Here is a 25,021-nt window from a genome sequence, read left to right on the forward strand (position 1 = left end):
ATAAGTAAATGAAAAGGTTAATGCTTTAATGTTCCTCTTTTGTTTGTGTCTTTTTAGCCAGTATAGTTCCTTTTTCTTGTGTTCAGTTCCCTTCCTGTTGCCAAGTGGGATAAGAAGTGATCTATTAATAGACGGTTTCTTCACGAAACTGTAAGAGGGAGAACAGCTCAGTGCCAGACATGACTAACCCCACTGCGGTACACTGTACACCCACACCTCTCTCAACATCACTGACACACACACACACACACAACCACGGTTACACTAGACACCAGTAAGCAACTCAAGCACGACTCACTGTAACCACACACCACACCAGACTAAGACACACACACTCACACAACAGAAGCTCAAACAATGATGGCTGCTTCTCTTCTGAGAGGACACCACCAGTGTTTCTTCAGAAAGTGAGTGATATAACAGACGGACATCCTGTGAGTGAGGATATCCAGCCTCAGTGCTTTGCTCTCTGGCACATGTCTACAGCGTTTGAACCACACACACACACACACACACACACACACACACACCAGGGGCAGAGCTTGCCAGTGCAGTATAAGAAAGCAGGTTTGCTGCAAACCCCAAAAATTAAATAAACTCTACCGGAGATTAACCTGAAGTTTTTCAAGACAATTTCTTTTATTTTTTTTATTCCTTTTTGGGCATTTTTGGACAGTGATATGTTAATATTACTTATATACTATTGTAGTATTAATATTTAGAATTTTTATTTTTTTCAGTTTTCATTTTAATTTCAGTTTAATGTTTTGTAAATGTTGTGTGCAATTCTTGTGTCTTTTTATTTGTTTGTTTGTTTGTTTTTCTTTTCTATTTTCTTATTTATTTAAATTTGCTATTCATTTCTATTCATTTATTTCAGTTTTAGCTTCAGTAATGTTAGAACTTCAACTTAAACATTAATTGACTATTTATATAGTTTAATAAATAAAAATTATATTTATATATTTACATATACAAATAAATATTTCATTTCAGCTTTATTTAAATTAACAAAAATGTTTTAGTAGTAGGGCACCATAAACTTCTCCAGAAATGATATTTTTTAATGGCTGTCTCTTTTGTCTTGCTTATTATTATTTTTACAGTTAGCATTTCATATTTCAATTATATATATATTTTTTTTGCATAATTTGATGAAATGACAGCTTGATTGAAAATGGTACACAATAAAATATTCTATTTACAAGTGCTATTTACCTTGATTTAATCATTTTTGTTTTTTTCACATCACATATATGTAATCTAAGGCTCTTTTCTGTTGCCACCTGCTAAACTACGCTAACTAAAACAAAAGCCATGTGTTTTTTCTTTGTTTTGTTTGTGGCAAAATTACTGGTTTTGGTAGAAATTATGCCCACAACTGTTAGACAGTTGTATTTTAAAGTCATTTTTACACAATAAATATTGAAATGGCCTATGTTTATTTCACATTTTGTCTATATCGTCATGTTTTTTTTTTTTTGAATCATTTTTTAAAATGGATTTCATTTAAGAATGAACATTTTGTTGTCTTCCTGACTCTGAAGTGCATCTGGGTTAGTGCTTGAGGAGAAACACTTCACCTCTCTTGCAGGGTGCATTGACCTTGTAAAAAGACGCTTTCAGCAACATCTGTTCTTTCAGTGGGGCTTCAAATGAACTGAGTAACCCCTCCAACCATCTACGAGTCGAATAATTCAAGGCCACGAACACTTTCGCTTCTTCAGCATCTTTTCAAGGCCAGTAAAGTAAAAGTCCTAAAGATGGTAGCTGTTTTCTAACTGGATCAAACTAGTAGATGATACACCAGCAATAAGCAAGTCTGAGAGTGAAACCACTGCATGATACAATTACAGCCAATCAGAACAAATGTATATACTAATATAGAGAAGTACCAATATAATTTCACTTTAGTTGAGGTTGCCCAAGGTGATGCCACACAAATAGAAACTACAACTCTAATTTACTGTAGGTGTATTTCAGTCTTGGACAATATGTTTTAAAGGAGTAGCTCACCCAAAAATGAAAATTTCCTGACAATTTACTCTTCCCCAGACCAAGACGTATTGGTCTTTCTTTCTTCAGCCGAAGAGAAATTAAATTCACATTTGTTGTGAATTATTCCTGTAATAAGAACTGGAAAATGTTCTCCTTTATGTTAATTTATAGAACTGTAAAGAGGGCAGAATTAGCTTGAATTACATTAATAATAGTCCATATTGTGCTGTACTGCCCTTCGTCACAATGACTGCTAGAGCTTATTTTCTGGCTGAGAGAAAACTCTGCAAATCACTATATGAGGCAGAAATGGAACAACAACTTGTGGCATGACAGGATAATTGGCCTCGCTTTCTCCACCGCAGGGACTTTAATGAATATAGAGAGAATGCAGAGATGTACAAGTGACCAGAGATGACTGATGTTCTGCTGACCCATATCACATCAACACTCAAGCATGAACATGTGTGTTTTATGCATTTCACTGCTTTAAAAGTCAAGCGTGTAACTTCTGTGCCATTAGAATCAATAAACACAATTGTCAAAATAATAGTGTTTGACTAATATGATTTTTTGATGGCAGATAAAACACTGATATAGGCCCATATGACTAGTATCACACTATTTAATATAAAGCTAGAAAGTAACACAGCCATCATTTCTGCAATAAAGTTTACATTTATATAATATTTACTAAAATATAAATAAATAATTAGTTATTAAAAGAAAACATAACTGCAAAATAAACAGGTTTATACTTTAGATAGAAACTTCCTGATTCTGTTATTCCATTATCATATTTTTATTTACTAAATATTTACTAAAATAATTAGCACTGAGTTATTTGAAAATTAATAATAAATAAATAAAAAAAGCTCAAAACAAATCTGTAAAATGAACAGATTTATACTTTATATATGAGCTTCTTGATTCAGTAATATTCACAAGTAAAATAAAACGTTTATTAAAAATAAAGTAAAATAAAGTAAACACTCTAACCATCAGTATAATCAATCATCTGCTAAATCATCTGCACACACTAGGAATCATAAGACCAGGAAATGCAGATTTCACATCTAATATACACATCTGAATATGACATAAACATAAATTTGAAATCAAGGATTTAAAATAGCTCATTTGTCCATCTCCAATGACAGCTGAACTTTCCTGGGTCCTTCACAAGGATGGACCGCCACACAAGTTTTGACAGTAGTCTACACACATTAGAAGATCTAACAGCTGGGTTCACAAAAATTTGCTAGGTTTGTGGAATTGAGTGTTTATCAGATATTCAAAGACTTGTTTGCTGAATGTATCTTATGAAAACAGCATCATAGCAATTGCTTTCCAATTATTAGCCAGAATTGACAGCAATATAATGAAGATTGGAAGAATGGAAGCTGCTGTATGTCTGCTCTCGGGTGCTGGGTTCACAGCACTATCAAAATAAAGGTCCTGCTTACGACACTTAGAAACACAAACACAAGAGCCGATAAAATAGCCATTTAGCCGACCACTAAAGATAATGACAAATAGTTCAACGCCAAAAGTCACAACATCGGTTGAGTCAATGTTTTGCTGCATCAAGCTGGTCGTGATGATAAAAAAAATAGAACAATGTTTTGATATCATCCAAAAACCTCACAGTGTTTATACTTTTGGAGGAATCAACCTACAAATTGTTTACTTAATGGCAAACAAATATTTTAACACATCATCTTTATTCTGTTTGAACAGTCAGTCTGTGCCAGACATAACAATACTGATTATGTTTAATAATGTGCAAAGTCATGTAAACACATTCAAACATGTTTTTATTGGTGAAGAGTCACAATGAAAGATGAGGGCCAACTTTATTATGTTCAAAACAACATTGTGGTGGCAAAACAAAGTCACTATTTTTCCGATTATTGGTTCCGCTAGTGCTACAGAAGTCACAAACTTTAAAAAGAAAAAAAGTGACGTTTAATGATTAAAAAAAAAAATGGCATGAATACTTGATTTTTGTTTTTGGTTTGTTTGTTTTTACAGAAATAAGCTAGAACTGAGACGCTACGCTAAGATGTAAGATCCCTAGAGCTACGTTTGCCAGGAATGTCTACTGTCATTAAAACAACTGCTCTTAAAATAATCATCACTCTTTACGTCAGGACCATTTTTATAGTTCCCACAGTACAAAGTAGTTTTTCAATCCACAATTACAGCATTACAGTAGCAGACAAAGTGTGACTGAGTGTTAGTTTATATGAAAAGTGTCAGCAGAGTAAATGAGCATTTATAAAACAGATTTTATTCTGATTGGATGAGTGTTCAAAATGCACTTTTGTGAGCACATATTCTGAATAATGAGTTTACTAAGTTTACAGTTACCAAGCAACACTGTAAACAGACAACAGTTAGACTAATGAACTTCACTACTTGGCGGAAAAACAGTTCATTCTGATTATTAATATTAATAAATGTAAGTATTTGTTGAACATTTAGAGTCTGTTGCTATCATTTTATAGTAGCAATAAGCCACTTCTAGGCCGTGTGTTACAGTGTAAGCTCTATTAACGTCTGAACTGAAACCTTGTTTTTAAATCACATCAAGAATCTATTTAAAAGAATCTAGGTTCGGTCTCTTTTCTGGTCATGAATGCGTCAGGCTTTGGCTACTGTGGAGATATTCATCATTTCTCTAGACAGAACATAAGACCTGCAGGGCTTTTTGTGGCAAAGCTGCCACATGCACAACTGTGCCAGGAAGTTGGGCTTGGATGGGCACTTTGCTTTTCACTGTTCACCCTCAGGCATTTTCGAATGGCCAATGCATCAAATCCTAACAAAAAAACTGAAGATGCTCCCATTATCAAGCTACTGAGAAAACAAATATCCTGTAGTCTAAGCCGAAAATATACAGACAAAATAAAGATATTTGCTTTATAGTAATGTCAAAATCTGATTTCAATGGATAAATGTCTGCTCTTCCATCGCCATTTGAAATCAGTTTCAAGGCCTGGATTTATATAACATGAGATCTAGTGATTACAGTGACCACAATGCTAAAATTGTACAAAAAGCACCATACATTAGTTCAAACAACACATGCATATTTCAAATCTTCTAAAGCTCTATGTGAGGAACACTCTTAAAAATAAAGGTGCTTAAAAGGTTCTTCACAGCGATGCCATAGAAGAACCATTTTTGGTTCCACAACCATCTCTTAACCCTCTCTTTCCTGCCTTTTTATAATCTGAAGAACCTTCTTTCGCCACAAAGAACCTTTTGTGAAACAGAAAGGTTCTTCAGATGTTAAAGGTTCTTTGTGGAACCATTTAGACAAAAAGGTTCTTCTATGGCATCGTGAAGCACCTTTATTTTTAAGAGTGAAAAGACTATTAAATCAAATATTATGTAGCTAGAAAAAATGACAAAAGACTGAAAATTCTTATTTCTATTTAAGGACTGCAGCATTTTTTATTTTTTTATTTTGGGTAAAATTAGTTAGTTCAAATTAGCTGTAAATATTCAGATTATAACACTACAGATGTACCAATTTCAGATGAAATTTAAAATTCCAAATTCTAAACTAGACTTTTAGAACTTTAAATTGTATAATTCAAAACAAACTGTACATTCAGTCTGTTATACCAGTTTTTTGTGTTCCCTTGTATTTCACAGTGACATGCACAGTATTCAAAATTTCTCCTTTTGTGTTTAACAGAAAAATTATTGCTTTGGAATGTCATGAGGGTAAATAAATAATGACCTTTTAATCACCTTTTTTGGTGAACTATCCTTATTAGTAAGTGACAAAAGCAGAAAATTTCAATACAAAACAAGACAAATCTGACATTTATCTTTCCAGAAAATGTGTGAAAAAAAAACCCTCATCAAAAATACCCAGGGGCCATAATGATTAAGAAACAGAAGAATCCTCGCTATTGAAGACCTCCGTGACTCTTCAATAAGTGTGAACAGCAGCACACCGAGTTATCACGAACACGCCGCTCCATTCTACAAAGTTAAAAATACCACTTTCACAGAAACTTTGCAGCACAGCTTAAACTGGTCCAGCAATTACACCTTGTCAGTTGTTGGCACATAATTTTCTCATCTCTAACGACATTGTGTACAAAGGAGGCAGAGCACAAGGTAACAATTACACTGGTCAGGATGGTCAGGCGCAGGGAGGGGAAGCGGCTGACAGACAGTGAAACGCTGCTATACAGTCAGCAGGAGAGGGGGAGGAGGGGAACATCATTAATACCCATTTTCAAAGCTGTCCAGACCTCCCACACCCTCCCCGGCTTTTTTAGAGACAGCTAATGATCGTGAATGCCACCCTGTTTCCTCCGAACGAACGTTTTTGGAGTCTCTGCGGACCAACGTGTGTTTGGCCTACAAGTAGCCCCATTATGAGTGTCTATTGAAAGAGTAAATGCTGGATATGATGGGCCTAGTGAGTGGGTCATTGAGAAAACAAACCAGTCAATCAGTCACTGTTAATCAAGGTCATCCGAGACGGGGAATATACAAAACACGAGCCAGTTACGACGAGAATACGAATTAGGGCGTAATGAGCTGAAGAATATTGCCTGTCTTTAGTCTCCTCCAAGGCTTATTGATTCATAATTCTTCACTCACAGGTGTCTTGTGGAAACGAGAATGATACAAATGTATTGAATGTCAATGCCAAACAAGCGCTTTTGTCAAATGTACAATGGTGTTCAGGGTCACAGGGTTTCAGAGAGTTTTTGGTCCAAGCTAGAGTTCAACCGCTGCATTATACTGGCCACGTTGTGATATATCATCATTTAACTTGTTGATTATTTTTCTGGTTAATTGTTTGATGGGGTAAACTTGTCCTAAAAACTGCATGCAAACTAAAAGTGATGAAAGCAAATACAGTAAATGTAAAACAACTTTATGTCAACAGCTTGAATATGGAATATGTTTGAAGTGTACTGCCAAATGTAAATGACATGCATCTATGATAAACTAAAATATATTTAATGTTATTTATTTCTATTGCAACTTGTATGCTTGTATTTGTATATATTTATAAAAGGTATTTATAATCTAGTACTTTATATGTGCTTTAATGTTAGTCAACACATGAAAAAAAGTGTACTTCTTTAAAGTCCGACAAAAGATTATTAAAACATAATGATTTAAAATGTCCTTTAAAACTTGAATTTGACATGATTGCAGTGATAACTTGACTAATGATTTTGATAATCATTTAAGCTGTTGATAATTAATTTGGTCAATTTATTAATGGGTCAAAACTATGCTATGTGTTATGATCACTGGCTGGAGTAACCATGAGCTCCTCAAGAGGGCACTCCACCTCACACTGTCACTCCCTCAAAACTACATTCCCCATAATCCTTTTCCTGGACTCTTGATAATTGATTGCATTCACCTGTGTCCTGTTGCCTGTTTTTTCTCTCATTCACTGCTTAGTCTTGTTAATGTCACACTGCTGTTCTTAGCCCTCGGATTCTGGTTCCTTTGCCGTGGTTGTTGTTCTGCCCTGTTTGTATTTGTTTGGACTGACTCCCCTCCCCTGTGCATGGCTTTATGCTTAGGGACACTGGATTCCGGTTTACCCTTCAATAAAGAGCTGCATTTGGATCCTCAACCTTCGTGTCTCTGTGCAGATTGTGACACTATGAAAGCTATGCAATTTTAGTACTTTAATGAAATTAGTTTTTTATTCCAATTTCAGATGAAGAAATTAAAAACTTGTCTTAAATTTCAAAATTCTGTAATTCATAAATTCAGAGTGTAAAAAATAAGCCAAAGGTCAAGCTTTTGCATTCATGTTATACCATCGTTTTTATGTTCCCTAGTATTTTTTTTATTATTATTTTATATGTTCCCTAGTGCATAGGGTAAATACATAAGCTATAAGCTGAAAATTGAAGAATTTCTCTTTTTGTGTTCCACAGAAGAATAATTGCTTTGGAACGTCATGAGGGTAAATAAATAAGATCATTTACATTTTTGGTGAACTATCCCTATAAGCAGCACATTTCACTACAAAACAAGACAAATCTGACATTTATCTTTCCAGAAAATGTGGCAAAGACAAAAAAACTCTTCAAAAATACTCTGAGCTGAAGCCATAATGATTAATAAACAGAAGACCTCCGTGACTCTTCAATAAGCATGAACAGCACACCGAGTTTTCACAAACACGCTGCGCCATCCTGCAAACTGATGGTTATGGTTAAAATATGAAATATGATGTTCTGGTTGCATAAATTGCTAGTCTTAAAACTTAATCATCTAATTTTTTTCTTCAGGACTGGACATAACTTTGTAAAGTCAGTTACTTAATGAATCTGAAAAGTAAGACTGATTACCACTACTAGTTCTGAATACAGAGTTTTAATCTAGAGGCTATGTTATGCGACTGGCCCATGGTTAAAGTGATAGGCTGAATGCACTGACAAACATTTATGGTAAACTAAAATATACGTTAATGCAACTGAATCTTGTTTGTCATCTTGTGTAAATATACTTGTAATACACATTTGTAATAATTTAGATAAAGGAGAAAAAGATAAAGGAAATGTTCAGTTCTCATTTTATTGTATTTATTTTATTGAATACCAGCTTTTATTTATATGAAATTTGCATTAATTAAATAAAAAAATTAATTTGGGAAAAATACGAATTTGATGGGGCCCTAAGACATTTTGTATTTAAAAATTGTACTTAAAAATTGTTTTTAAATTGTACAACTTTTATTATTTCAATTACCTAGACATGCTTTTTAATTACTACAGTTTAGTTTATGAAATTTATAAGAAAAAAAATGGAATCCAGATATTAAATTTGCAAAAAAATAAAACAGATTTAATGGGGGTTCAATAATGTTGATCAAACAAGTTTTTCATAACCATTTCCCACCTTCTCTTTGGCACTTAGTTTTAAACACTGATTTGACATTAATTATTTATGCATAAAGTGCCAAATCTTCATTACCAATAGCAAGGACACAGGTACAGGTCCATATGTCAGGCCACAGTCAGGATTTAAGAGAAAGCGTGCGAGGGATTGACCATGGGGTGAGTTTATGTTACACACCTGTGGCAAATCCCATCCTGCAGCTCCACAATTGAATCAGCAATGCCTCTCATTCATGCATTAGTGCACAGGACACAGGATACAGAACTCAGCAGACTCTCTTAACTCAATAAGATAACTTGTCAGACATCAGGACAGATTTTCGTTGCTGATGCTATCATGGATTTCCCCTCGTCTATCTATGCACCTGGATCTCAGCTTCCACGTGTTCAATCTCTCCTGGTCAAGCAAGAGCCCTAACATTGCCAGATCTGATTCTTCTGCTGAAAAATAGAATTAGGTTTATAGAGGAAACCTTGTCATGTTATTTATTTATTTATATGTTATAGTATTCAGTGTAACTTGAAAATGTTTGAAATATTAATTTATTTATTTGTTTGAAAAACATTTGTTTTGCACTGCATTCTTAAATGGAGAAGCTATATATATTTTACTGCATTTTAATTAAAATATTATTTATTTAAACAAAACTCTGTAGCATGTATTGATAAATATATTCTGTCTTATAAACAAACAATATGAACAATGAGTAATCTTAACAAGTCCAACCAGTTCAATGTCAGCGAATCACAGTCACCCCAGTCATCAGCACCCACGCTAATGAGATCACAGTCACCTGCCTTCTAATTCACCGCACCTGCCACGGCCAATCAGCACCACTAAATCTGCACTCTGCCAGCACTCCTTCCTCGTCCGGTCTACCGTTCACTAACCCGAACCTAGCCTGACTCTCTCACGCGTAACCTGTTGTTTACTCCCACTGAGATACTCACCTCCTGATATCACTCACGTCCTTCTCTCACTTCCTTGCAAGTCTGACAATAAACCCTGTTAACCACATTCCTCCGTGTCTCTAGTCTATGACCTGACAGAAGACCGGACCCACAACAGCGGCGTGTCATGCATCCTCGGCCGCCCTCGGCCGTCGACACGCTGGAGGAATTGGTTAACACCCTCCGTGCCTCTCTCCTGCCGGCACCACCCCCCACACCTGCCTCTGTAAGTCTCATGGCCATTCCATCTACTTACGCGGGTGATGCAGCTGGATGTGGCGGCTTTCTTCTCCAGGTCTCTTGATACATCGAGATGCAGCCCCTGAAGTTTCCGACAGAGAGGTCGAAAGTGGCTTTCCTCACCTCCCTGCTGTCCGGTAAGGCATTGCTTTGGGCCAAGGCGATTTGGGACGCCCAGAGCGTCATTGTTAATTCATTCGATGCCTTTACGAGTCATTTCAAGGAGGTCTTCGGAGTCGCAACGGGGAGGATCTCCGTGTAAGACCGGTTGCTAAGGCTGCGTCAAGGTGAAGCCTCTGTGGATGACTACACGCTGGAATTCTGCACCCTTGCGGCCACTAGCGGCTGGAATGAGGTGGCGCTGCTCAGCATTTACCGCGCGGGGCTGAATCCTCTGTGCCTGTACTGCTCAGCCTTGGGGCACTTTATCAGGGAGTGCCCCGTAAGACCTCCACGCCCAGCGGTGAGTACCGTTCAACTAGAACCAGACATTACTTCCTTATCCCTCCTGCCAGTGTTCCTTCTCACCCCTGATTCCTCTGTTGCAGTCTCTGCCTTGGTCGACTCAGGCTCCTCGGGGAACTTCATCTCCCAAGCCCTCTTAAACCATCTAACCCTCCACGAAGGCGGCAACCCCGGGAGCTCCGAATCGAAACCATCCAGGGAAAGCCGCTGGGGCGTGGTAGAGTCAAGTTCCGAGCCCCCCCGCTGAAACTCCGTATTGGGTGTCTACACGAGGAGTCCATCTCTTTTCTGGTACTGGAGGGACCCACAGTGGACATCATCCTGGGACGCCCCTGGCTCCAACAGCACTCCCCCGAGGTCAGATGGGATCCGTGCGAGATCACTCGCTGGAGCGAGCACTGCCACCGGAACTGCCTGACCCCAGTCCTCAAACCACCCCAAGGCCCTGCGGTCGTTCAGGTCAGTTCCACCCTTGTGGAGAGCCCTGAGCCCTCGGTGAAGTGCACGGTCCCATCCGACTACCGGGCGTTCCAGGATGTATTTAGTAAGCAGGCGGCCACACGCCTTCCACCGCACCGGCAATGGGACTGCGCCATCGACCTGCTGCCTGTGGCCAAGCTACCCAAGGGTAGAATCTATCCTCTGTCCATCCCGGAGCGCAAGGCAATGGAGGAGTACATCAATGAGGCTCTCCAACAAGGTTTCATCTGCCCATCTACATCCCCCGCCGCCTCAAGCTTCTTCTTCGTGGGCAAAAAGGACGGAGGCTTGAGGCCATGTATCGACTACTGGGCCCTGAACGCTCAAACAGTGAAGTTGCCCTACCCACTTCCCCTGGTCCCTGCCGCCCTCGAGGAACTCCGTGGAGCCGTATCTTCTCCAAACTGGACCTGCGGAGCGCTTACAACCTCTTGAGGATCAAGGCGGGCGATGAGTGGAAGACGGCATTTATCACCCCTGCTGGCCACTACGAATACCGGGTCATGCCGTATGGCCTATCAAACTCACCGTCCGTCTTCCAGAGCTTCATGAACAAGGTGTTCCGGGAGTTCCTGCATCGGTTCGTGATCGTGTATATAGATGACATCCTGATATACTCCCGGAACTTGGCCGAACATCACCACCACGTGAAGCAGGTCCTTCAGCGGCTCAGGAAACACCACCTATACCTGAATTTGGAGAAGTGCGAGTTCCATCGCTCCACAGTGCAGTTCCTCGGATACATCATCGGCCCGGAAGGTATCAAGATGGACCAAGGGAAGGTACAGGACATCCTGGACTGGCCTCTCCCGTCTTCTGTAAAGGAACTCCAGCGATTCCTTGGATTTGCCAACTTTTACCGAAGGTTTATCCATCTGTACAGCCGGCTGTCGGCGCCCCTTACCACCATGCTACGTGGCAAACCCAAGTCTCTGTCCTGGAGCCCCGAAGCCCGGGAAGCCTTCCACCGGCTCAAGGAAGCTTTCAGCACGGCCCCCATTCTCCGACATCCAGATCCCTAGGTCCCCTTCATGGTCGAGGTGGACGCCTCTACCATCGGCGTAGGGGCCGTGCTGTCCCAATTCCACAGTGAGCCTCCCCACCTCCATCCTTGCACTTTCTTCACCCGGAAGTTGACCCCTGCGGAACAGAACTACGACATTGGGAACTGTGAGTTGCTAGCCATCAAGTTTGCTTTGGAGGAGTGGCGTCACTGGCTGGAGGGAGCCCCATTACCCTTCACTGTGATCACCGATCATAAGAACCTCCAGTATCTCCGAGATGCCAAATGACTTGACCCCCGTCAAGCCCGCTGGGCGTTGTTCTTCACCCGCTTCTCCTTCTCCATCACTTACCGCCCCAGAACCCAGAACCTCAAAGCCGATGCACTCTCCCGTCTCCATGCCCCCGACATTCTCTCCAACCCAGAACCCATTCTCCCTCCAGCCCTCATAGTCAGCCCCATTCAATGGGAAGTCACCAAGAACATCCGTGACGCCACCCTCACCGACCCAGGAAGGCCCAGAAGGGAAGATCTACGTCCCGCGATCAGCCCACGAAGTACCGGACTCTGGACACCCAGGCAGCCAGCGAACCCTCTCGCTCCTCCAAACTCGGTACTGGTGGCCCAGTATGGCCAAAGATGTCACCAGGTACGTCCGTAGCTGTTCAGTCTGTGCCATGTCTCAGTCTCCTCGCCATCTTCCCGCAGGCAAGCTGGTTCCCCTACCCATTCCCCGAAGGCCCTGGTCCCACATAGGCGTCGACTTTGTCACTGACCTCCCAGAGTCTGAAGGGAATACCTGTGTGCTAGTCGTGGTGGATCGCTTTTCTAAGGCCTGCAAGTTGATTCCCTCAAGGGCCTCCCCACAGCACTTGAGACGGCCGAGTGCCTCTTCCACCGTGTGTTCCGCAATTACGGCCTCCCCGAAGACGTTGTGTCGGACCGGGGCCCACAGTTCATGTCTTGGGTCTGGAAGGCCTTCTTTCGCCTCTTAGGAGTCACCGGACGCTACCTCCGGTCATACTGCTCTTCCGACCAGCACTGCTGAAGCCGGTTCCTCCCGTGGGCCGAGTATGCCCAGAACTCCCTACGCCAATCCACCACAGGGCTCATACCGTTCCAGTGCATACTCGGTTTCCAACCCCCACTCTTCCCCTGGATGGAGGAACCATCGGAGGTTCCAGCTGTGGATCATTGGTTCCGAGAGAGCGAGAGGGTATGGGACTCAGCTCACATCCACCTCCAGCGAGCAGTGCGGAGGCATAAACGCTTTGCAGACGCCCGACGCTCTGAACCCCCCCGATTCCAGCCAGGTGACCGGGTCTGGCTCTCCACCCGAGACCTCCGCCACAGCCTGACCTGCAAGAAGAGTCCCCGCTTCATTGGTCCCTTCCGAGTACAGAGGCAGGTCAACACTGTCACTTACCAGCTCCAGCTCCCCCTGGTATCGCATACACCCCACCTTCCACGTTTCCCTCCTTAAACCCTTCTTCCCCTCTGCCACAGGACGTACAGCACCGGATGCACGCCCTCCTCCTCCGGAGATGCTAGACGGGGCCGAGGTCTACCGAGTCTGCACCATCCTGGACTCGTGGCGACGGGGCGCCCGGCTCGAATACCTGGTCGACTGGGAGGGATATGGACCAGAGGAGAGATCCTGGGTGGCCAGGGACGACATTCTGGACCCCTTGCTCCTGGAGGACTTTCATAGAAACCACCCCAGTCGTCCCGCACCCAGAGGCCGGGGCCGCCCTTGTCGCCGTGGCAGGGCGTCAGGAGCCGCCCCTGGAGAGGGGGAGGGGGGGGGGGTGATGTCAGCGAATCACAGTCACCCCAGTCATCAGCACCCACGCTAACGAGATCACAGTCACCTGCCTTCTAATTCACTGCACCTGCCACGGCCAATCAGCACCACTATATCTGCACTCTGCCAGCACTCCTTCTTCGTCCGGTCTACCGTTCACTAACCCGAACCTAGCCTGACTCTCTCACGCTTAACCTGTTGTTTACTCACCTCCAGAGTTCCCGCTGCTCCACCGTCGAAGTTCTCCACCGGTCCTTGGATCCCCGCAAGCCTCCTGAGCCTGACCCTCCCACTGAGATGCTCACCTCCTGATATCACTCACGTCCTTCTCTCACTTCCTTGCAAGTCTGACAATAAACCCTGTTAACCACATTCCTCCGTGTCTCTAGTCTGTGACCTGACATTCAACTGGTTTAACTAAATCAATTTCAACCGATAACTCAAGAGCTCTCAATTCATCTGAATTTTATGATAAACAGCAATTAAATAAATCATCAATTTACAAGAATAATTTGTTAATTTATCAGGCAATCACTGACCAAGATTAAATCACTGTGTGATGAAGTTATGATGGATATGAAGGTCATTGTCTGCCTACGCATCACTTGAACTCTAAACACAATTTCTGCTAAAAATCTAATTATCATCAATTACATTAGCCCAGATAAGACAGGAAGACAGGCACCCTTAGAGATACAGTGATGTAGTCTAATAATTATGAAAAACAGGATAATCCAGATGATTTCACATGAATGCTGTGAAAGGAACAAGTAAGATCCCCAAATCTGGAGAGAGCAGATCTGTTCACTTTAAAAAGGCACTGGAAATAAATGTAATCTATATTACAGGAAGCGGACCGGGAAATTTACAGATCAGTCACAGCAACAGTTATTTATCTCGTACGTTAACAATATTATTAATTAACGTAATTATGCATACAGTCTATATATTCTACTGTATATCCTGTTTTGTACGTAAATATACACTTCCAGACAAAAATTGGAATAATTAATTTATATATATATATATATATATATTTTTTTTTTTTTTTTTTTTTTTTTACTGGTATTTTTATTATTGTAATACTATTTCACAATTTTTATCTTTTGACTGTATTCTGAACTGTCATCTGTTTGAAACCTCCAATATTTAACTACCAAACCAATAAAACAAATCCAGTTCAGTCAAATCTACATAATTTCCTGCAAGATCCCATTGCATCACATTATGTATTTCATGTTGTCTATAAACTCATAAGAAGCTTCATCGGGCCAGGCAGCTGTGGTCTCCTGGTGTTGGTGTGTTTATGTAGATATGAGAACAGAGTATGAGAGTATTACCTCTCTATTCTCGATGTCTGTGGGGGGGCAAGCGGATCAGATACTCTGCTACACTTGAGCTCTCCCACTAAATTACAAGGCATCAGCCAACAGAGCTTCAGTCAGATCTGTACAAGAAACACAGAGCCCAGCTGTGCTCATCATATCACTGCATTCCTGCTTGCTGAACTGCATTGTGTATTCTTCACATCGCTAACATGTTTAAAACTGTTACATTTATTTATATTTAGCTGTGTCAAATTAATATAATAAATGGCCTATTGCTTTGTGAAACTGCTTGTATGTATATATATATATATATATATATATATATATATATATATATAATCATGATAATGTCACATAATAATAACTAACAATAATTATAATGTCAGTCCTCTGTCGTGGGTGTCGTGTTCCCGCCTCTTGTGTCCATTTTTGGTTTGTTTCCTGTCCTTGTTAAATGTAATCATCAGTTAATTCTTGTCCAGCCGTGTTCATCTCATTATCTATGATTTACCTGTGTATATTAGTCCTGTCTGTTCAGTTTGATTTAGTCTGGTCTACCCGTTACTCCCCGGTGTTCCTGTCAGTGTCTGCCTTGCCCTGCCTTGATGTCTTCATTAAAGACTGTGATTTGAGTTTACATCCTTGTCTGCGTGTTCCCTGTGTCCTCCTCTTTTGTGCACCGTGACATATAACCATAATAACACATTATATCGCTTCATTCCTATTTGCTAAACTGCACTGTGTATCGTTCACAGCTCTAAGTTTAAAACCGTATATTTGCACAAATAATATATATTATACATAATACATTTCATATACACAAATTATATAAATAATCTCAGCCTGTGTCAAATTAGCATTATAGCCTAAATATTGCTTTGTGAAATAAATTATATACTTTTTTTTAAAGGGCAATATAAATATTACTTCGTAAAATTTATTTTTCATGATATAAAGTAATTGAAATATACAATATGAACCATTTTGATTGCTAATTATAAATTAAAATCAACACAAAATATTGTTTTTATAATATACATAATGTAATATCATGCTTAAAACTGTATATTTGCAACAATACTGTAAAATAATTTTATGCATATTATACTATATTATATATTATTCACAAATTATAGAAATAATGTCAGCCAGCTAAGGCTAGATTGTTTTTCTCTTTTTCTTAATGGCCAATATATATATATATATCATGTGAGGTACTTCAATTAATGATAAATAAATTATGCTCATAAATAGATAATTAACAATTATTATCATTGCTAATAATAAATTAATTTTAGTATAATATTATATTATATTATATAGGATCTTGATATTATTTTTCAAGTTGTACAATTTCTAAAATCAGGAATACTGTGAATTTGTAAAACTGAATTCACACATAGGCAGACTGTTCCGTAAAAAACCTGCTGGAGAAATAGGAGGAATGATGTTGCTACGGAAACTAAGCCCACAAATGACCAAGACACAGAACAGCACAGATTATTTCTTCCTTTTGTTTTTACTTTTGAAAGAAACCACATGTTTATTTTGATATCATGCCCTGATGTGTTACTCAAAGCCAAAGCTGTCACACATTGCACTCCCTGCTCCCTCAATTAGCTTCATGAAGATAGAGTGGGTATTTACTATGAAAAATGTTTGTCCAACAGTAGAAGATCCACAGCATATGGAGCGATCTGTGACAAGCAGGACACACGGGACAGTCTGTGAAGAGCCCATGTTAAGCAAACAATGATTTGGGACAGCACTGAGAGCCCACATGCTCCATTACACCTGATCCGCACACATCACAGCCCACTGGCCAACACGACAACACACCACCTACCATCCCCAGCTAACTAGTGCTCACTCTCACCCTCAGCTCCTGTACCACACCGAGACGTATGAGAACACAGATGGCCTGAACATTAGCTGCTCTCCACAGAGTTACCAGGGCAAAGGGAGGCACATGAGCAGTCTAATATAAACACACATGCACTGGAGAATAACTCTTGAAAAACAAATGCACTTCCTCAGTGCTCTGATTATTCTAGTCTGCTGAGAAAGCTGTGAGACAAATACTCACTCCACCAAAACTCCACGCACGCATCTAAAACAGGTTATGTCTAGTGTTTGACCGATATGTGTTTTGTAACAGGCGATGAAACAAATACATTTTTTTTTTAAATCCGAAAATTCAACTTTGAATTACAGGAATAAATTGTATTTGAAAATATATCTGAATATAAAACAGCTATTTTGAATTGTAATATATATTCACAATATTTTTACTGTATTTTTAATCAAATAAATGGAGCCTTGGTGTCCAGAGACTTTTTTCAAAAACATTAAAAATTTTAATTTGACCAAATTTTTGACCACTAGTACTGTACATTATACATAATATAATATAATATATGTAATAACATAATAATATATATAGTTTATCCACTACCAGTCAAAAAATTTGGAACAATTACATTTTTAAAATATATACTGTCATTTTTGTTTTTTGTTTTTAAGATTTTTTGAAAGTAAGTTTAACGTCATTTAAGCTCGCCAAGGCTACATTTGTTTGATAAAAAAAAAAAAGTAAAACCATCAATATTGTAAATTTTATTCAAATCTATTTTTTTTATTGTAATATATATTTTTAAATGTAATTCATTCCTGTGACTCCAAAGCTGAATTTTCAGCAGCCATTACTCCAGTCTTTCAAAGTTAAAAACAGCTGTGCTGCTTAATATTTTTTGTGGAATCTATATTTTTTCAGAATTCTTTGATGAATAAAACTGGATTTTTTATTGAAATTGTAACACTGTAAATGTATTTACTGTTTTGATCAATTTAATATTTTTTTTTGCAAACCTTTAGATTGCTTTTAACACACCTAACTCTCGTAAAAAAAAAAAAAGAAATAAAGATCTCAAACAAGTCAATGCATGTCACAATTCCTATGCTACTTTAATTTAAAAAAAAATTCCTAGACAGTGGACATGTGTAGTTGCATTCATCAATAATTCTACATTGACTGATAAGAGGAGAAGTGATGTTTCTGACTGATACTGGTTGAAGGAGGCTTTATTTACACATGTGGTGTGGTTTAAACTGACAGCTCATTAGCATTACAAAAGATCAGCCCCTTCCACATCCAGAACAGCCAGTCTCTAAATATAGCCTCTTAAATAATGTAGGGGGGTGGAGAGCAGCACTCAATAATTAAGTGGATTTGTTCTGGTCAGAAAAGAGGAACTTTTTATTGTGTCAAGGCTAAAGTGGGGCAAGACGGCTGAAGTGTCATCTTGCCAAGCAGGAGAGAAGAATCAAGAGGCTTCGATTACCATTCATTAAATCACCCATCAAAGACCATGTTAGCATTTAATGGGTTTTTGAGTGCTTACAAGTATGTAAATATGTGATAATCGGTCTTCATTCACAAAAGAAAAATCATACCTTTAAATAAATTAAGATCACTGTGTTTAAAGAAAAAAATACATACAGTATATATATAAAACAAGCAAGAACAGGCAACCAGTTCAGGGGTCAGCAGATTGATATTTTCTTTAAAAATAAAAACAAATATTTTTTATATTTCTAAACTTATTTCTCAATGTCACGCATTTATGATTTAAAGTAAAAATATAATGTAAATGTAACCAAGAAAATCACATGCAAAATACAAAGAAAATTGATATATTGGCCTGTTATATTGTTTAATATTTCATAATAATTATTAATACTGTATACTAGTAATATAATTTTATGCTATTAAATTGATGACTGACTAAGAAACCAAAAGACTATTGATGCATTATGAAAACAAAATGACTGAAAAGAAAAGAAAAGAAAAGCTTGTGCATTATGAAAACAAAATGACTGAAAAGAAAAGAAAAGAAAAGAAAAGAAAAGAAAAGAAAAGAAAAGAAAAGAAAAGAAAAGAAAAGAAAAGCTTGTCCATATTCTTGAGAAAGAGCTCTTTCAACAAGTGGTCGTGACTGGATATCAACAGGTTGAAGGCTGTGTAAAGTAGAGCACTGCTGACTGAGCTGCATTTACTGCATGCTCACTATATGAGAGATGAATTATGGCACAAGTGATGCAACGTTCCTGTTCAACCTGCAATCATTCCAGATGTTTGAAGCTGGAAAAGCTCATGGATGTCTCCCATGTGTGCAGGGCTGCTACAGTAGCACTATCCGCTGCTTACTGGCCTGGACACGAACAGCAAAACACACACACAGCACACAGGATTCAGATATGAAACAACGTGTCTTACCTTGCTTCGTATTTGCCCGGAGGTTGACACTTTCCTGATGAGTTTCTGCGGCCCTTCCTGCTCTCCCTCGCTGTCGGATGACTCGTCCACCACCGGCCCGGAGCCCCCGACAGCCCCCAAGGCGGGAAGCCCTGGGGCGGACGCCGCTGGGTTCTCCGGCTCCTGCGGGGAAGAGGCACAGCACTCGGGGTTATGAAGGCGCACAGCCGCTCCCTTCCTCTCCGCCGGGATGCGGGAGCTGGAAAGCGGCTGGAAAGCGGTTCTCTTGGCCGTCATGCTTTTGCGTTTTCCTGCGCAACCGCGCGCCTCCAGACATTCGCTTAGTGCGCTATTGTCAGTGAGCTGCTGTGAAACTTTCCTCGCCGGCTAGTGTGCATGTTCGTGTCTGAACACGACTGCTGGCTGGTTCTCCTGAGCGCTTCTCTGGCTGCAGGAGGGCTGAGGAAATCTCTGTAGCAAACCCTAGCGGCGGACGGGAATCTCACAAACTATGGCGAGGATACAGCAACAGATGTTTCTCCTGTAACATTATAGCCGACTACAAAACCACAACCGGGCTGCGCCTCAGAATCTAGCGAGAGCTGCCAGATAGACTGCATTTCGGACATTGTTGACGCGTCCCGAAAGAAAAGTGCTGTCAGGGGGACATATTCTACCACAATGGCATTTAACTGCTAGACTGAGGTGGGTTGGGTAGGCTACCCCTTTTACAAAAAAATATGTGACCGTGGACCACAAAACCAGTCATAGTCTAAGTAGCACATGTATATAATAGCCAACATTACATTGTGTGGGTCAAAATGATCGATTTTTCTTAAATGCCAAAAATCTTTAGGATAGCCTATTAAGTAAAGATCATATGTTCCATGAAGATATTTGGTAAATTTCCTACCGTTAATATATCAAATCTTATTTTTTGATTAGTAATATTACTAAGAACTTAATTTGGACAACTTTAAAGGCGATTTTCTTAATTTTATTTTTATTTTTTTACAAATTTCAGATTTTCAAATAGTTGTATCTCAGCCAAATATCGTCGTATCCTAACAAACCATACATCAATGGAAAGCGTATTTATTCGGCTATATTTAGATGTATATAAATCTCTTTTTTTTTTTAACTGACCCTTGTGACTGGTTTTGTGGTCCAGGGTCCCACACATCTAGTATGTCGGGTTTCTTGGCCCCACGGTGGAATATATAGGCAGTATCTACAAAATAAAAGTTATATTAGGCCTAAACTAAATACAGAAATAGCGTTCGTGTGAGACGGTAACCATAGTAACAGCACACCCACAAAACAAAACATTGCCTAATTACTGTATCTCTCTCTTTATTACACAATTACGTGTCGCTAGTATATAAAACAACAAGTTTTGTATAAAACCAGACTGTTGAGGTTCAACTTGAGCCTATATATATATATATATATATATATATATATATATATATATATATATATATTATTGACGATCCTCTTCAGAGATTCAAGCTAATAGTTTCACTTAAAATGCTCTTTCTAAACGTTACAGTCATGCAGATACATTATACATTTATTCACAACAGCACACATAAAAGCCATGTAACGGCCTAGCTAACAGATTTTGAATAATCTGCTTAATTGATGGTTTGTGAATTCAAACAGTTGATCTAAACACAAATCCTATTGATTTTATAGATCATCTCTGCATTCACATGTCGCAAAAAGAGCCTTCCTGTTTTTATTTACATCTATTCCAGGTCGAAATGCGGATCTAAACAGCACCAAACACATTTCCAAATTTAATTGACTTCCATTACACCATCTATATGAAAATGGGTCATTGCGGTCCACATTCAGCTGTAACTTAACTTTAAATAGCTAAGAAAAGCTAACAGCGAATGCCACCAAGAATAACAGTGTTTCCTGCTGAACTGGTCAATCGTGCGTTTAAAACAAATCACTGTACTCCCAAAAACCTTAATTGCTAGGAAAGTAATCATTGGCTACGATCAGAGATCAAGTGCTGCTTACTAACATCATGTTAAAATCCCATAATCGGTGCCTATCAGCATGTAGGCTATGTGCGGTTATAAAGCATCTCTCTGATGTGTATCGGAATAGAAAATGTGCAGCGGACAGTACTGACCAGTTCTTCCCAGGCAGGGCTGCGAGTGTATTGGCCATCATCTTCCATATTCTCCTATAGTCCCTCCGCGCACGCTTTCGGCTCAAATCAAGCGCTACTTTCACTCGTGTAACCGGGCAGTCTATTACACCGAGTGTTATTTCCCTTTCTCCACTCCTCCCTTCTCTATCAGGGTCTCCCAGAGGCTGAGCCTCCTTCTCTCCACGTGATAAATGTCAAATCCCATCCGTGACGTCACGGAACCTGCATTTACACATATTTTAAAGAATAACTAATCACTAGAAAAACACGCTTTTATGATTGTTTAGAAAGATATGTTAATTCGTCACTTTAAAAGCAACATGCAATTATTTATTTACTTAGTCATTTAGCAGACGCTTTTATCCAAAGAGACTTAGGACATAAGAAGCGATCAAAACCAACGTGCTATTACAAGTCCTGGTTAGCCTAATGCAGTAGTACAGATTATTATTATTATTTTATTTTTAAATAAAACATTAGAATAGAGAGTGCTAGAGTTAGAGGATGAGTTTTTAGCCGTTTCTTGAAGATGGGTAAGGATTCGGCTGCTCGGATTGAGTTGGGCAGGTCACTCCACCAGATGGGAACAGTTCATGAGAAAGTCTGCGAAAGTGTCTTAATGCGTCGCTTCTAGAGAGGACGTACATCTGTTATATTACATTCTTCTTCTTATATTATGTGATCAAAGATTGCATGAATTTATAAAATGATGCATTAGCTCATTCTAGTCGCTGATTTCATATATGAACATTGCAATAAAATCATTCAAATGTTCTAATACAACGAATGTCTCTTTTTATTTTATTAATCCAAACGGTCTGCGTGCTTGTTAATGGTTGAGTTTAGTCAGTTCACTTACAGCCAAACTACATTACGGAAATCTTCTAGATTAGTTACCCTAACCTCAGCAGAAGTTATTCTTTGAGTTATTCTTTAACTAATGTTTAATGATCGGAACTCATAAAGCAGCAGCTCGTTCCACACGGAAGACATATTAAACGGACGGGTTCTGTCCATCACCTAAATGCTTCCGTCTAGAGATGTCCACTGCTGGTGGAAACACTTATGACATGAGCATGATGAAATAACAGTGGGCATATTATAGTGTAGCCGGTATAACGTCAGTTGTATTTTAACAGCACTTTCCATAGGTTCAGGATGCATTCGCGTATTTTATTCAAAGGCACAGCAGCAGCTGTTGCTGCGAGAAGGATTCGCCATATATTGGGACCCGTGCTGTCAAAAGAAGGTTGGAAGTGCAGCTCTCATGAGGTCAAACTCCTCAACACCTCGTCAGGTACTGATAAAGTCTGTTTTATCATATTCTTGGCTTTATAGATTGTTATTAAGCAGGTTTAGAGGTTAACCCGTCACTCAAAGTATTACATTATTCACTCACAGGTCAAAAAAATATCCCACCAGTTCTTTTTATTGTGTATTCTGTCTTCAGATATGTTTACATGAATCTTTAACGTTTCTGTAAATATTGACGTTTTAAAATAAATGCCCGCTCTGTTGACAAGGATTGTTTGTAAATGGATACTCCAAATTTGTTTGTTTATGTTACATTTGCTTTGTTTTGCTTTTTAATTTGAACTATTTTTTCTCCACAGGTGACACTGTGAAGATAGGCGAGATCTCATATGTGCTCAAATCTCCCAGAAATCCAGAACTTGTGCCAGTAAATCATAGTATGTGCCAGTTTTTATAATGTGGCTGCTCTGCTAGGACACCTGTGTGAACTTCAACTTCATACTGTATATCCATTAAAAGTCTCCAAAATACAAGCTGATTAAAAGTCATTGCAAAAAATGGCTCATAAATGTGACATTAGTTTTTAGACATTAGTTTTATTATTGCTAAACAAAACAATCAATTAACATGATTTAAAGATAATAAATATTAAACATATCGATGATTATAAGCATTAAGCAATCTAGTTGCAAATTACTTTTTTAGTAATCTGCCATTTAAAAAATAATTACTAATTTTATTTTATTGTAATTTAACTGTTTATATATATATATATATATATATATATATATATATATATATGTGTGTGTGTGTGTATGTGTGTGCGTGTGTGTTTGGAGCGAGAGAGAGCGTATATAAAATATTTATTTATTTTCTACAGTGATGGAGGCTGTGCCACAAATGATCACCCAACACCTTCGCTGGATAATGCAGAAGGACCTTCTCGGACAGGACGTGTTTCTCATTGGTCCTCCTGGTCCTCTGCGCCGTTCAATTGCCATGCAGTACCTGGTAATTTCAAGTCGGGCTGAACGATTTTGGAAAATAATCTAATTGCGATTTTATTTGTATTTTTTTTACCAGTATTGCAATTTAATATGCAATTGTTTTTTAAAGCTCTTTATGTTCTGTATTATTCAACAAAGACAAGCAAAAAATCATAGTATGAACAACACAATATTAGATAGATTAAACATAAATGTTCTTTTCTGTAGGCCAGGCCTATATGTTAAAATGAAATTAAGTGATGCATTAAATTGATATGAATGATATTTTTATATAACAACTATAATCACAGTAGTATATTGACTGATTTGTTGAACTTCCAGTCTTGTAAGCATGTAATAAGTATGGCAACATAAAGCACTGACAAATAAGCCTGGTGTAAACATTGAAAGTCAGTAACGAATCTAAAGTAGATTGCAGAAATATAAAAATAAAATATCTTGCTTTACCGAACTCAGTATTTAGGTCATTCAAAGTAACTGTAATAAACATGTGAATTGCACTTTTTAAACACTGTCTGTTAACTTTAGACAGACTTTAAATAAATAAATAAATACAAATATATATATTACCTTATTATATATATTATTTTAAGGTAGAAGTCTTCAGTAACGAAATGCACCGTAACACTGTTACTGCTCGAGTCATTTCCATGTGCTGTTGTGAAGTAGGCCTACGTTCGTTCATATAACTTACGCTTTCAAACATTTCCGCATGTAGCATGCCAGGGTTGCCAGATTTTCACAACAGAACCTGCCCAATTGCTACTCAAAACTAGCCCAATCGTGTTTCAGGGGGGGGGGGGGGGGGGGGGGGGCCTGTAAAAATCGTTTTTTTGGAGGGGTTCCCCTGGTAAATTTGCATCCCAGGGGCTAAAGATCACGAACGGCGGGCTTGGCAACATTAGCCGGGTTTCCAACCAAAGTTGCAAATTTAACTTGTGCGCAAAATTGGAATATGGCATAAAATATTTGCGAACGAGCACCTTTCCATCCAACGAGTCAAAAAGAACAAAATCGTCACTTCCTGCTAAACTGCCACAAAATAGCCTATAGAAAACTAGGATAAGCTACTGAATATAATAATTTTCATATATGAAAAATTAATTGCGCCTCAGAGTGAGCAGATGAAACGCAATACATGTCATTGCTTTCGGAGGT

General features: G+C 39.0%; 2 protein-coding genes across 3 annotated transcripts in view; one reads left to right on the forward strand and one right to left on the reverse strand.

The window, feature by feature from the left end:
• LOC306877386 (diacylglycerol kinase eta-like) overlaps positions 1-21,704 on the reverse strand; it is a gene marked incomplete at its 5' end in the record, with an annotated part of 86,019 nt that extends 64,315 nt beyond the window's left edge. The window contains 2 exons of one of the 2 annotated variants that reach the window (XM_079429149.1): positions 19,454-19,615; positions 21,582-21,704. In XM_079429149.1, coding sequence (XP_079285275.1) covers positions 19,454-19,615; positions 21,582-21,629 — 210 coding nt within the window. Of the gene's footprint in view, positions 1-19,453; positions 19,730-21,581 lie in introns of those variants that run through there. The other variant, XM_079429148.1, reaches the window with a different exon arrangement.
• An 885-nt stretch (positions 21,705-22,589) lies between these two features.
• The window catches only part of LOC306876667 (von Willebrand factor A domain-containing protein 8-like), a 114,064-nt gene continuing 111,632 nt past the window's right edge, over positions 22,590-25,021 (forward strand). The window contains exons 1-3 of the mRNA XM_079428008.1: positions 22,590-22,899; positions 23,216-23,293; positions 23,737-23,867. Coding sequence (XP_079284134.1) covers positions 22,761-22,899; positions 23,216-23,293; positions 23,737-23,867 — 348 coding nt within the window. The 5' untranslated portion in view covers positions 22,590-22,760. The remainder of the gene's footprint in view (positions 22,900-23,215; positions 23,294-23,736; positions 23,868-25,021) is intronic.

The sequence above is a fragment of the Barbus barbus genome, assembly GCF_936440315.1.
Source record: "Barbus barbus genome assembly, chromosome: 11".
NCBI lineage: Eukaryota > Metazoa > Chordata > Actinopteri > Cypriniformes > Cyprinidae > Barbus > Barbus barbus.